The sequence below is a fragment of the Hyla sarda genome, chromosome 1 (assembly GCF_029499605.1).
Source record: "Hyla sarda isolate aHylSar1 chromosome 1, aHylSar1.hap1, whole genome shotgun sequence".
NCBI lineage: Eukaryota > Metazoa > Chordata > Amphibia > Anura > Hylidae > Hyla > Hyla sarda.
In genome coordinates, this window is record NC_079189.1 from 415,478,997 (window position 1) to 415,492,711 (window position 13,715).

Genomic DNA, 13,715 nt, shown 5'->3' on the forward strand with positions numbered 1-13,715 from the left:
ACCTGGTAAGCTACAAATGGGGTGAAGTCTGTCATAGTCAAGTCAGTCAAAATAAATCTGTCTCCAGTCAGCGTGACCCTGCATCAAATTGTCCAAGTCCATTATAAGTCCCAGCAAGCCCTGTGGTCTCTGAAGTCACTGGTCACCTCCGTAGGCCTAGCCAAGCTGTATAGACTGTTACACTTGTCTGACTCAGTAAAGCTGTCGTTGTTCCGTAACTTGGCACCGGAGTCATTATTTTTCCCCGTGCCTAGCCCAGGATCCAGCGGTAAACCTTCGGGTGGTGTGGAAGGTAAATTACGACCTGGTGTCACGAACACAAGGGGTTAATGCCATCTGCCCCTAGGGTAATTTCATCTCCCCCTAATCACGCCCTAACCACATAAACAGAACATGTTAGTTATAAAAACTTGAGAATAAATGAGGACATTTTGGATAAAGCAATATAAAACTTATACGTGAATGTTTGCTATTGAAGACAGATTGGGTCCCAGAATTCACAGCCTTTGTTGCTGCTGGTACATTAGGCTTTTTATTGCTGACTGATGCACTGTAGGAAAAAAGGTGTATATTATTGTTTATTATTCCACGATTACATGAAGAGACTACACAGGCCTTGTTCTTCTTGGGACACCATGTACACTTACTGTATCTATTCATTATTCTTTATATCTTTGTTATTACAGCTATGGGTGGTTCAACACTGCGCTGATGATTGAGGGGAAGAGCTACTTGCCATGGCTTACCAAAAAGTATGTCTCCATTACTAAAACAGTCTTGTATGTTGCAGTAAACCTGTTTTCACAAAGGGCACTGTATACGTGATAAATTCCCGTTCTCAGGATGTATAATAGTACAATATACATTGGAACATTTTAGGTCCTAATGTGTTACTTTTAACCACAGCCTGATATGTACTTCTGCTTGTGTGTGAGTTATATACTTTATTTCATATATACAAATGAGCAGCAAGTTTCCACAGGATAGGGCCGATTGTCTCAAGTGCCAGCATTTCTGTTCCCTATTGTTGCTTTGTCTCCTTGTCCTGTGTTTGTCAGTCTGTGCTGTAGGAGATGGTAATGCTGGGCACTTAGGGTAATTGGACCCCACCTTAGGGGCACTTAAGGAGATTGATTCCACCCTGTGGGCACTTGGGGTGTTAGGATCGGCCTGTGGACACTTGGGGTGTTAGGATCGGCCTGTGGACACTTGCTGCTCATTTTCATTTGTAAAATATAGGACATTGCTTAGCTAAGAAGCAGAAATGGAGAACTCTAATGGTAGGTTAAGCCCTGTCTAGCACAATGATTACTTATAATATGTGAAACCTTCTGACAGATTCTTTTTTCGAGAGACCTCTCATGCAATATTTTCCAGTTTTTTTTTTTTTCAGGTTCTGTGACTTTGTCTAGCAACATCCTAAATGTAGTATCATTCCCGAAACTTTGCCCTATCTTTATTATGAATGTACGTCCCTCTTGGTTGGGGCCTATTTATAGTCTTCCTTATCGCCTGGTCTAATTACTTACATTTGCACCGACCTAAACACTTTAGATACAGATCAGATCCAGGTTCTGACAGTAGAATTTCATAGTTAGAGTATTTGCTGTAAAGAAGCTGGATTAGCAAAATGTTCATAGCTCATTCTGTCTGGGATTTGTCTGTAGACTAGAAGACCGAGGGGTCAGGTTTATCCACAAGACAGTTAAAAGCTTTGGTGAGGTAAGTTCATTGTTTATATTAAGTAATTCAGATATGTGCTTTATGGTGCTCTTACACCCGGGCTTAGACCCGGGCTTGCTGCTTGAATTGTTCCGATAATGGTCTATCTGTGGCCGGTATCACTTGTGAATCATCCATTATTGCAGGCTGCACCTGGACTGCTTAAAGAGTCAAGCCCAGGTCCCACCTATAATTCTGGTTCACAAGCGCTAGCCATAGCATCTAGTGTTACATGTTACAAGATGAATTGTCGTGGATTTTGTGCTTAACCTACAGCTGGCGGCACTAGGGGCAGATGTCATTATTAACTGTACAGGCATGCGCTCAGGGCAGCTGCAGCCTGACCCAGATCTAAAACCAGGAAGAGGACAGATCCTGAAGGTAAGTTGGATCCAATGTAAGTATATTCAGAACTCCATGCTGATTATTTTTATTATATCTTATAGAGGTAAACTTCAGTATGTCAGGTACAGACCTCCAAATGTCCTCAATAGCCTTCAATTAATAGATAACATGCCGACTTCTTCTAACCACAACTACATGAAACTGTGGAGCTTTCTGCATAACTGGCTTATTATTGATCTCATTGTCCTAACAGGATGCAGTAAACTCCCATTATTGGCAGCATTAGTCAGTCAAAATGTTATTTATTAAATATATGGTCAAGCAGAAGATTTTGAGGTCTGTAACAGTAAATTGGAGCTTCAGCCTCTGAACTTATATTAAGAAGTACTCCATCATTTAAAAACATATCCCCTATCAGGAAGGTAAAAGATCCTGGGCTGACCTCTGGGACCCTCTGCAATTTCCAGAACGGGGTGTAAATCTTGCCACAGCACAAAGTCCAAGGTCAGCATGCGCTCCATGCATTGTCTATAGGAGCACAAGGGATACCTTAGTACAGTATACACCAAGTACAGTACATATTTGGTATTTTCATGCTCCATGCAATGGGAAGATTCTGGCCCCATTCTGGAGATCTGGGGGGAAAAGGATTCACCCCTTGGTACACCAATCTGGACACCCGGCAGCTCCTTTAACAATGTCCCCTCATGGATAATGAGCCACTTATCCGCAGTAACATAACTTAAGGCCACTACAAAGAGACAGCTCAGTATTCATTAGGAAAATTGTTACAGAAATGGGCAAGTGGCCATATTGTTACACATGGGGTAAAGGAAGGTGCACCAAATGACCTGATATGCATATAAATGAAGCTGAAATGACAGATAAACGACACAGTGCAGCACCATATTAAATGTACTATAGTGATCATGGCAACATTAGCATCTATCAGCAGGTTAGGATGCCCTAGGTCAGTGGTGGGCAACCTTTTTTTTCAACTGAGCCAAATCTCGCCAAAACAACGATTGAAATTTATTTTGAGAGCCACATTTTTAAAACCGAAAATACATAGGATGGTACACTGTTTTTAGTTTAAATAAGTTTTTATTATATGTGGGGGCACATGACAGGGGGGGGTCCTGTCATTTGCCCCCACATATAATGCCCCCCTGCCATGTGCCCCTCATATATAATGCCCCCCTGACATGTGCCCCTTATATATAATACCCCATGTCCTGTGCCCCTCACAATATAATGCCCCCCTGTCATGTGCCCCTCACTTATAATGCCCCCTGTCATGTGCCCCCACATATAATGCCCCTCACATATACCGTATATGCCGGCGTATAAGACGACTGGGTGTATAAGACGACCCCCAACTTGCACAGTTAAAATATAGAGTTTGGGATATACTCGCAGTATAAGACTACCCCTCCTACCGTGATGTACGGTACCTTGTAGTCCCCCCCCATTAGGTAGGCAGTATAGTTCCCCCCACATTAGGTAGGCAGCATGTTCCCCCACAATAGTAGGCAGCTCCCCCACATTAGGTCAGCAGTTCCCCCACAATAGTAGACAGCTCCCCCACATTAGGTCAGCAGTTCCCCCACATTAGGTCAACAGCTCCCCCACAATAGTAGGCAGCTCCCCCACAATAGTAGACAGCTCCCCCACATTAGGTCAGTAACTCCCGCACAATAGTTGGCAGCTCCCCCCCCCCCCACAATATTAGGAAGTTCCCCCACAATAGTAGGCAGCTCCCCCCCACAATAGTTGGCAGTATAGTTCCCCCACAATCGTAGGCAGCTCCCCCCCCCCCACAATAGTTGGCAGTATAGGTCCCCCACAATTGTTGGCAGTATAGTTCCCCCACAATAGTTGGCAGTATAGTTCCCCCACAATAGTTGGCAGTATAGTTCCCCCACAATAGTTGGCAGAATAGTTCCCCCACAATAGTTGGCAGTATAGTTCCCCCACAATAGTTGGCAGTATAGTTCCCCCCACAATAGTTGGCAGTATAGTCCCCCCACAATAGTTGGCAGTATAGTCCCCCCACAATAGTTGGCAGTATAGTTCCCCCCACAATGGTAGGCCGCTCCCCCCCACAGACATACAGCTTCAAGCCATATACAGTGTACGTCTGGAGGCTATATGTCTGCCCCCCACAGTGTTCCGGTCACCGCTCCTCCGGCCCGGGGTCACCATCTACTGCTATGGCCTATGGACCATAGCAGTAGGTGCCGGGACCAGAGGAGCGGTGACCGGAACACTGAAGATGACGTGCCGCCGGTCACTTACCAGGCTCCGGCCGGCACGCGTCTTCCTCCGGTCCTCCTGCGCCTCTATAGTTGTACGCACGGGACGTCACTGAGGTCCCTTGCGTACAACCATAGAGAGGCGGAGAATCGCAGGAAGACCGCAGGAGGACCGGAGGAGGACGCGCGGCGTTCGGGGAATGGTTAGTGACCTGCGGACATCCTTATGTCCCGAAAAGATGTTTCGGGACACAGGGATGTCCGGCATAGGAAAACCTATGATTATCTGCCCGGGTCGGCTCCTGTGTGCGGCTGCAGGCGAGGGCCGGCCAGAGCAGGTAAAAACTAATACTGTATACTAAAAACCAGGGGGCCTCCAGCTGTTGTGAAACTACAACTACCAGCATGCCCGGACAGCCATTGCCGGTCCGGGCATGCTGGGAGTTGTAGTTTCACAACAGCTGGAGGCACCTTGGTTTTTAGTATACAGCAGTGGTCGGCACTATGCGGCCGCTGCTGCTCTGCATACAAGGGCCTGATACTAGTATCAGGCCCTTGTATGTTACCAGTGTGCATGGGCAGCCGCCGCGGCCTGACGGCACTGCAAGAGCCGCATTAAAGTGCGTGAAGAGCCGCATGTGGCTCACGAGCCGCAGCTTGCCGACCACTGACCTAGGTTAGGAGAAGGAAATGGTAGTGGACAGTTTTTTAGTCAGATACATAGACCTGTATAGAAACTGTTCACATAGAACAGTACTTGTTTTTTTAACAAGAACATTTGTAGCAATAAAAGCACATGCAGAAGTAGACATAGCCTATAAACAGCAGGTATACTTGCTGAGAAAGTGAGGAGAACGAACAAGCTCCAGCTATTTGCATATCTAATATAAAATTTTGCATACAAATCGGAAACTTAACTGTCATGCAGAAAAAAAAAATGTCCGTACCATACATAGGATTTTAAATAATTTGCATTACTTTACTTTGTGTAATAGGTCATTGCTCCATGGATGAAACATTTTATAGTGACCCATGATCTGAAGACAGGAGTATATACCACACCTTATATCATTCCAGGGTGAGTCCTATAAGAAATCTATTATAGATACATTTCATTTTGTCATACAAAAACTGAAATCCATAATTTTATGCATAGGCTTTAATGCGTAATCCCTATGGAGATAAAGTCTTACACATTTTCCTGTCTTATGCTCATGCAGGTCTCAGATGGTGACATTGGGAGGTATTTACCAGCTGGGGAACTGGAGTGAAGAGGAAGTGTCTACTGATCATGACTGGATCTGGGAGAATTGCTGTAAACTGGTACCTAGCCTAAAGGTAAAAAATTAGCTTGAATCTTCCTTACTTCTAGCTCTATCTAGTTCCTCAGAGTAAAGTTATTTATAATACATGCAGAAAAATATTACAAGGGGGTGATATGGGGGTAACAGGGGGTTTCCTTGTCAGCAAAACAGGGCATCAGCCATGTTGGATTTCTAAATAGGCCAATTGTCTTTTGATCATTCTGGGGATGAGTGCAGATGAAGTTGCCCAGTAACCCCTAGTCTCTCCTCCCTTCACATTATCATCAGCGTATAATATAAATCACTAGCTGAGTATCCGGCGTTGCCCAGTTTTTCCTACCTATTCTTGTGGGGGAGGAAAAGCAACATAGGAGGAAGTACTTCTCCTCATGTCCCATCCTTATATCCAGTCCTCATATCTCGTCCTCATATCCCGACCTCATATCCCGTCCTCATATCCAATCCTCATATCTGGTCTTCATATCCCGTCCTCATATCCCGACCTCATATCCCGTCCTCATATCCCGTCCTCATATCCCGACCTCATATCCCGACCTCTTATCCCGTCCTCGTATCCCAACCTCATATCCTGTCCTCATATCTGGGCCTCGTATCCCATCCTCATATGCGGACCTCATATCCCGTCCTCATATCCCGACTTCATATCATATAAATAGAAGGAGGCGGGGTTTTGTGGAAGTGGGCATGACTTGCAAGCTGGACCAATGCACAAAAAGGGTGGAAAATAAAAGGGGTGTGGCTTAAATGGTGGGTGTGGCTTTGTGAGATGGGGTGTGGCATGTGGTAGGGGTGTGGCCAGACTGACGCACCCACCAGGATCTGCAGAGCAGAGCTTATGGAGTAAGATACGGGAAGTCCTATATACTTGCATGGGACTAAAGACAAAAACCCCATTCTTCACGTAAGGGGGTAGTTTAGGGTTAATTTAACTATCATATATTTTTAATTGACATAAAAGTATCATATGTACTAAGTTTCATCAAAATATATCCAGCCATTTGGAAGTTATGCTGGAACATACATTTTCCATAGACTTGTATGGGACTTTAAACGAAAACCCTGACTGTCACAAATGGGAGTGGGTAAGGGTTAATTTATCTAGCCTATGTTTGTTGTTGACATATAAGTAAGGCTACGTTCACATGTCGTTCATACGTCATACATTCACATCTCCTATATAGATTTTGTCCCCTGCTACGCTAGCTATGTATATTGCCCCCTGCTGTGCTAGCTATACATTTGCCCCCTGCAACGCTTATATGTGTCCCTCCCGCGCATACATATGTCCCTCACAGCGCTATCTGTGAATAGTATGCTATCAGCAGCGCATCTGCCAGCCGGGAAGCCGTCGGCATTGTGCTGCCATACCCGGCAAACAGCATGATGCGCTGCTGATTGTATACTTCACAGATAGCGCTGCGAGCGACATATGTATGCGCCCATTGGGGGGGACATATGTAAACGCTGCGGGAGGCTGTGGAGTCTGGGGAGGCTAGATTAGTGCTTGTACTACTACCCCCATCATGGAACACAGTCTGCTCCATGTTGGGGGTAGTAGTACAGGGGCTGAGAGATTGATCACACCGGGTCTCACTTCTGAGACCCGATACGATCAGAAGTTTTTAACCAGGGGAGCAGGCGGCATGCTCTGCTCCCCTGCGATGTAGATTGTGTGTGTTTTACTTTCATTTTCAAATACCCCGTCGGGAGCCCTGAATGGCTGTCACCGAGGGTTTTTAAAGTAATTAGCGAGGATTGCAATGTTGCACTACACTGGCGGCTGGGAAAGCATTGCCCTGCAGGAGGGTAAGATCTATAGGTAGCGCAGCGGGGGGCAATATGCATAGCTAGCGCAGTGGGGGGGCCAGACATATAGCACTATATGTCTGCCCCCCGCTACGCTAGCTATGTATATTGCCCCCCGCTGTTCTAGCTATGTATATTGCCCCCCCTTGCGCTAGCTATATATTTTGCCCCCCCCCCCGCAGCGCTTACATATGTCCCCCCCCCCCCCCAGCAAGCGCATACATATGTCCCTTGCAGCGCTATCTGTGAGGCATACTATCAGCAGCGCATCATGCTGCTTGCCGGGGTTGGCAGCGCAATGCCGGCAGATGCGCTGCTGATAGCATACTATTCACAGATAGCACTGCGAGGGACATATGTATGTGCTCGCTGGGGGGGGGACATATGTAAGCGTTGCGGGGGGCAAATATATATAGCAATATACATAGCTAGCGCAGCAGAGGGCAATATACAAAGCTAGCGCAGTGGGGAGCCAGACATATAGCGCTATATGTCTGCCCCCCCCCCTGCGCTAGCTATGAATATTGCCCCCCGCTGCGCTACCTATAGATCTTACCCTCCTGCAGCACAATGCTTCCCCAGCCGCCAGTGTAGTGCAACATAACAATCTTCGCTAATGACTTTAAAAACCTCGCTGGGAGCACTGAATGGCTCCTTGGGGCCAGCTATTCAGGGCTCCCGGCGGGGTATTTGAAAATGAAAGTAAAATGATCACACACGATCTACATCGCAGGGGAGTAGAGCATGCCGCCTGCTCCCCTGGTTAAAAACTTCTGATCGCATCGGGTCTCAGAAGTGAGACCCAGTGTGATCAATCTCTCAGCCCCTGTACTACTACCCCCAACATGGAACAGACTCTGTTCCATGATGGGGGTAGTAGTACAAGCACTAATCTAGCCTCCCCAGACTCTGCAGCCTGGAAACTACTACTCCCATCATGGAAACAAGTCTGTTCCATAATGGTAGTAGTAATCCCGTAGCACTGCAAGAGTTTGCTGATTTCACTCCTTCTGAGCATGCTCAGAAGTAATAACGGTTCAAAAATGGATATTTAAACTGGGTGCAAACGGATAACATTATATGCTCATCCGTTTGCCATAGACATCAATTTAAAAAAAATTCTATTCCGTTATTTTTCACGAGAAAAAAATACTGCATGCAAAGTCTTTTCCCCCATCAAAAAAAACGGAACAGGAAGCAAACGGGTGATAAAGGATTGAAAAAAAAATCCCGTTGACATCAATGGGATTATTTTACAGCCATTTGCAACGTGTTTGAAAAATTATCAAAATGATTGCAGAACAGGCATTAATTAATGGGAGCAGACAGCCGCCCTAACATGTGTACATGTGTACATGTGTTTGACCGCCGGCGGAGACAAATTTGCGAGCTAAGTGCCTCACTATTTCATAGTTTCACATTTGCATCTATTACACCATAGCTGTATAGCTCTCCATGTTTTAACTGCATATTCATGTTGCACCTATATCCTTGTGCTGGCAGTGTGCTGCTGCATTCTTCTGTTGCTAGATAGATAGATAGATAGATAGATAGATAGATAGATAGATAGATAGATAGATAATAGGGATGAAGAGAGAAAGCTGCCAGCAAATCAACTTTAGGTCTGCACTTATATAGTATTTATGGGCAGACTGAATCTAGCAATACATATGGCTGTGAGCCAAACACTTTTTTTTAACTCATGGCCATATCCTTCTACTGTGTCATAAGCATGTATGTCTAGATTTCAGATAATAAAGGATCATGCATGTCTATATCCATCCATGTATCCCAATGGCAAATGTCAGGGAACAAACAGATCCATCTCATACATATTTTTCTTTTACACCTTTTTGGTTCATTCTGAAAATTCATGCAGGCATATGGATTATTACCAAACTGTAAATGTGATGTATATGTCACAAAAAAACAAAACAAAAGCGGAGTGCTCACCGTCAGTAGTTGCAGACAGTTCACCGAGGATCTACGGTGAACTGTCTGCAACTACTGACGGTGAGCACTCCGCTTTTGCTTTTCTTTGGTGACATATACATTATTTCTACAGTCGGCGTGCAGCGCTGCCCCGCCGTTGCTACCTGAACACACCTGAATCCATTTTTAGGCTGTCATACCTGTTTGCCGCACAAGGAATTACGTGTGGTGCCGTTTTTTCTGTCTTCTTGAGAGTTTAGTGTAAATGTGATGTGTTGACTGATAGTTGTGCTAACCACAGTCACTATTGTAGAAGGCAAAGATTGTACATGACTGGGCAGGACTGAGACCATCACGCAGCAAAGTAAGGCTGGAGAGAGAGCCATTTGTGTCTGGATCTATTAGGAGTGATGTAAGTACACATTGCAGCAAATAATGCACTTTACTTTGTATACACGTCACCCAGAGTTTTTACTAATGATCTGAAACTAGCTCTTTATACATGTTGCATGGAAGGCTCTGACTGAATATCACCCTCTACAATCAACAAGCCACTAGGGCTATACAGGGGTTGGTCAAAAGAACTATAACATAGTACTATGTAGCCAAAAAATACAAAACTACAGGCCCTTATATTACTGCTGAGTTACTGAGTTAAAAGCAAGTTAAGGCTGAGTTCATACACAGTATTATGGTCAGTATTTTGGTTAGTCTTTTTGCCAATACCAGGAGTGGCTCCAAAACATAGTAATAAAGACACTGCTCAAAATACTGAGCAAAATATTGTGCATAAACCGAGCCTAAGGACACAAGCACCAGTGAAAACTGTAAGGCATGTACTGCACAAAGATGTATTTTATGTCTACAAGTTGACAAAGTGTTCTTCTATCCCACACATCAAGCTTTGACTTTCGACCAGGAAAGTTTCATGATTTCTCTCTCTTTCTTTATATTCCCTCATATTTCCTCTGACACTTTATGTGTGGAAAAAAATGGTAGAGAGGCTCGTATTAACCTAGTGACCAATGGCTCGAGCTACCCAAATCTCACCTATACCCACGGTGCCGAAAAAGGGGAAGATACAAATTAAAGAAATTGGGGCTCAGAGTCTTGAATATTGGATTAAATTAAAACATTTATTAAATATGATATAAAATTGTACATATAGGTATAATATACTGTGGATCACAGGGCCCTTGTGATCCCACAGTAAAATTAGTAAATATTTAATCCTTGGCAATTTAATATATAATGTTAAAATACAATCATTATAATAAACAAATAAAAATGTACAACAATAAATAAGTGTCCACGTATCTATAAGGATGATCGGAATTGGTGATTTGTGAATAGCGGTAATATAACAGTTTGAGTTGCTATTTTCACAAATATTTGTATCCAGTTGGAAGAGAAAGTGGTTAAAGTCTTGAATAGAATACAGCAAAAATGAATGGTAATTGTATCAATTTGTATATACTTTTGTATCAGGTTCCAATTCTCTGTGCAGAGGGCTCGCAGCTGTAGACACTGCCGTCTCCTGATTTATGCAGCGGCAATATGACAAATGAATAATAAAATCGCAGTGTTTTGTAATAAGTTCTAATCCTCTGTGCCAAGGACTCGCAGCTGTAGACACTGCTGTCTCCTAGTATGCAGCGGCAGTACGATGTAAGGTACAATGCTTATGTCTTATAATCAAAGTGGGTACCTTATGTGGTTAGCACTGGTCGTCAGACAGGTCCTGGTCCTTGAATAGAGGGTGCGCTGCTGGAGGCTTGGCAGCCTCAGGTATGCAGCGGCAGAAGTGGGCTCCGTTTATGGGTACTGCAGCAGTTGTGACCCGCAGTATAAATCCGCAGTATAAATTTATCTTTGCTGCTGAAGAAAGGTCCTACAGAGGACCTGAAACGCGTCCAGCTTTAACCACTTATTCTAAGTGCCACATTATCTTTATCAAAGAATACAGCTTTTTAAAAGGATTCACCATATCTGTCAATCAACCTCTGAAAGTACGTGCTACTTCCCACCACGAGGAGACCGCTGGCTCAGCATTACTGCCAGCAGGACAACTGCTGCAGTACCCATAAACGGAGCCCACTTCTGCCGCTGCATACCTGAGGCTGCCGAGCCTCCAGCAGCGCACCCTCTATTTAGGGACCAGGACCCGTCTGACAACCAGTGCTAACCACATAAGGTACCCACTTTGATTATAAGACATAAGCATTGTACCTTACATCGTACTGCCGCTGCATACTAGGAGACAGCAGTGTCTCCAGCTGCGAGCCCTCTGCATAGAGGATCGGAACTTATCTCATAAGCGCTGTTTTACATTCAAAATTGCTGCTGCATATATAGGAGACGGCAGTGAGCCCCTTGCACAGAGGATTGGAACCTGATACATTTTTATTTGTTTATTATAATGATTGTATTTTAACATTATATATTAAATTGCCAAGGATTAAATATTTACTAATTTTACTGTGGGATCACAAGAGCCCTGTGATCCGCAGTATATTATACCTATATGTACAATTTTATATCATATTTAATAAATGTTTTAATTTAATCCAATATTCAAGACTCTGAGCCAGAATTTCTTTAATTTGTATGTTACTTCTTTATGTGTGCATTTTTCCTTGTTAGGAAATGTATAGTGGCAAACCATGCGGCTGCTATGAGCCCATGGAAAAAAGGGACCCAACCCTGGTGTGCTACTGGGTAGTGTAAACCAATTTAGGAGCTCTCCCTTCTAAGTAACTGCATGCCATGGGTGATAAAAAGGGAGTGTAATTTAAACAAATGCCAGACCCTTCTGTCCTCGATGGGAAAAACCTCCTTCTGAACCCCTCTCTTTTGTGTATGCCACTGTTTGTGGAGCTACACAGTAAGTTACATTTTTGTTTTTAAGTATATTAGCTGGCTTGTCTACATTTGGCTTGCATTTAGCCTGAAGGTTTTATTTACCTGTTCACTAAAACCAGCCATTTTATATATTTTTCTTCATAGATCATACACAACTATGGACACGGAGGGTATGGCCTCACTATCCATTGGGGCTGTGCTAAGGAAGCAGCCAAAATCTTTGCACAAATTGTTGGAGAAAAGAAAAAAAGTATACCTAAATCTTCTCTGTGATCATGAATAGTCTGAACAATTATGACAAAGCCCATGAGATCTGTGATAATACTGATGAACTGTATAGATACAGTGTTCCCTCACATGACAATAATAATTGGTTCCAGGATGATTATTGTATCTATTGTAAACTATAACTCTACAGAAAACTAGACAATACTAATAACAGGTTCTAAAGCCTCCAAATTTTCATATCAAAATAAGAAAAAAAGAATTAAGGAGAATAAGTAAATAACTAACACAGATAAAACAAGTCCTTACATAGAAAAGTCAGGAAAAGCAGCTGGAAGCTGTAAATCACTGTCTATGTAGAGGACAGGAGCTTCTTCAGGGTACTGGAAAAATAAACACCCAGTGTTCAAAGGAGCAGCTAACCCTGGCACAGGTACAGAGCAGTATTGTACATGTAGTTCTGTACAGTAATGTAAAAAGGCACTTCTAGACAGCCACTCTGTATCAACTTCAGTAAAACAGATGTTTTACCATTGAAATGCCAACACTAACTGGTGAGATATTCCAGCCATTAACGTGTGCTGCATATGCAGACTATCCTGGCATTGTATGTTGAATATGGTTTTAAGTAACAATGGTCCAAGAAAGACAGATATATGTTGAAAATATTGTAACCTGAGGCCATTGTAACTTAGGGGACCACGGTACTAAAATAAATAAATAAATAGCTTTGCTTGTTTTTTGAGATGGATGACTCTGTTGCTTCTCTACGGATAGCACTTTAGTATTCAGGTAGCACTTCAGATACAACTTCTACTTCTGACTAGAAGGCTACTATGGTGTTTGAGGGCATTTTGCCCTCCCACCCCACCACCCCTTATTCGAATGAATATATACAAATAAAGAATGGACTCTTGAAGCATAACTGTCATTTAAAACATTTTTGACATGTCGTGTTAGTGCTGAGACCTTAATTGATCATTAGATATAGTCAGGAGAAGCACGCAGCTGTGCGCTTCACTCCCTAACTAACAGCTCAATTCGACTCATTGCAGGAGATGGGCTGTATTGTAAGAGAAGATGTAGAAATCCTTTGAAGAGGTTTATTCTCATTGGGGGAGATTTAAAAAAACCTGTGGAGATTCAAAGTTGACCAGTTGCCCATAGCAACCAATCAGATCGCTTCTTTCATTCTTAACAAGGCCTCTGCAAACTGAAAGAAGCGATCTGATTGGTTGCTATG

General features: G+C 43.6%; 1 protein-coding gene across 5 annotated transcripts in view; it reads left to right on the forward strand.

The window, feature by feature from the left end:
* DAO (D-amino acid oxidase) overlaps positions 1 to 13,349 on the forward strand; it is a 50,027-nt gene extending 36,678 nt beyond the window's left edge. For all 5 annotated transcript variants that reach the window (XM_056528796.1, XM_056528798.1, XM_056528799.1 and 2 more), the window contains exons 5-11: positions 687 to 752; positions 1,668 to 1,722; positions 1,999 to 2,103; positions 5,318 to 5,400; positions 5,543 to 5,660; positions 9,699 to 9,797; positions 12,392 to 13,349. In XM_056528796.1, coding sequence (XP_056384771.1) covers positions 687 to 752; positions 1,668 to 1,722; positions 1,999 to 2,103; positions 5,318 to 5,400; positions 5,543 to 5,660; positions 9,699 to 9,797; positions 12,392 to 12,520 — 655 coding nt within the window. In that variant the 3' untranslated portion in view covers positions 12,521 to 13,349. The remainder of the gene's footprint in view (positions 1 to 686; positions 753 to 1,667; positions 1,723 to 1,998; positions 2,104 to 5,317; positions 5,401 to 5,542; positions 5,661 to 9,698; positions 9,798 to 12,391) is intronic.
* Positions 13,350 to 13,715: the final 366 nt, after the last annotated feature.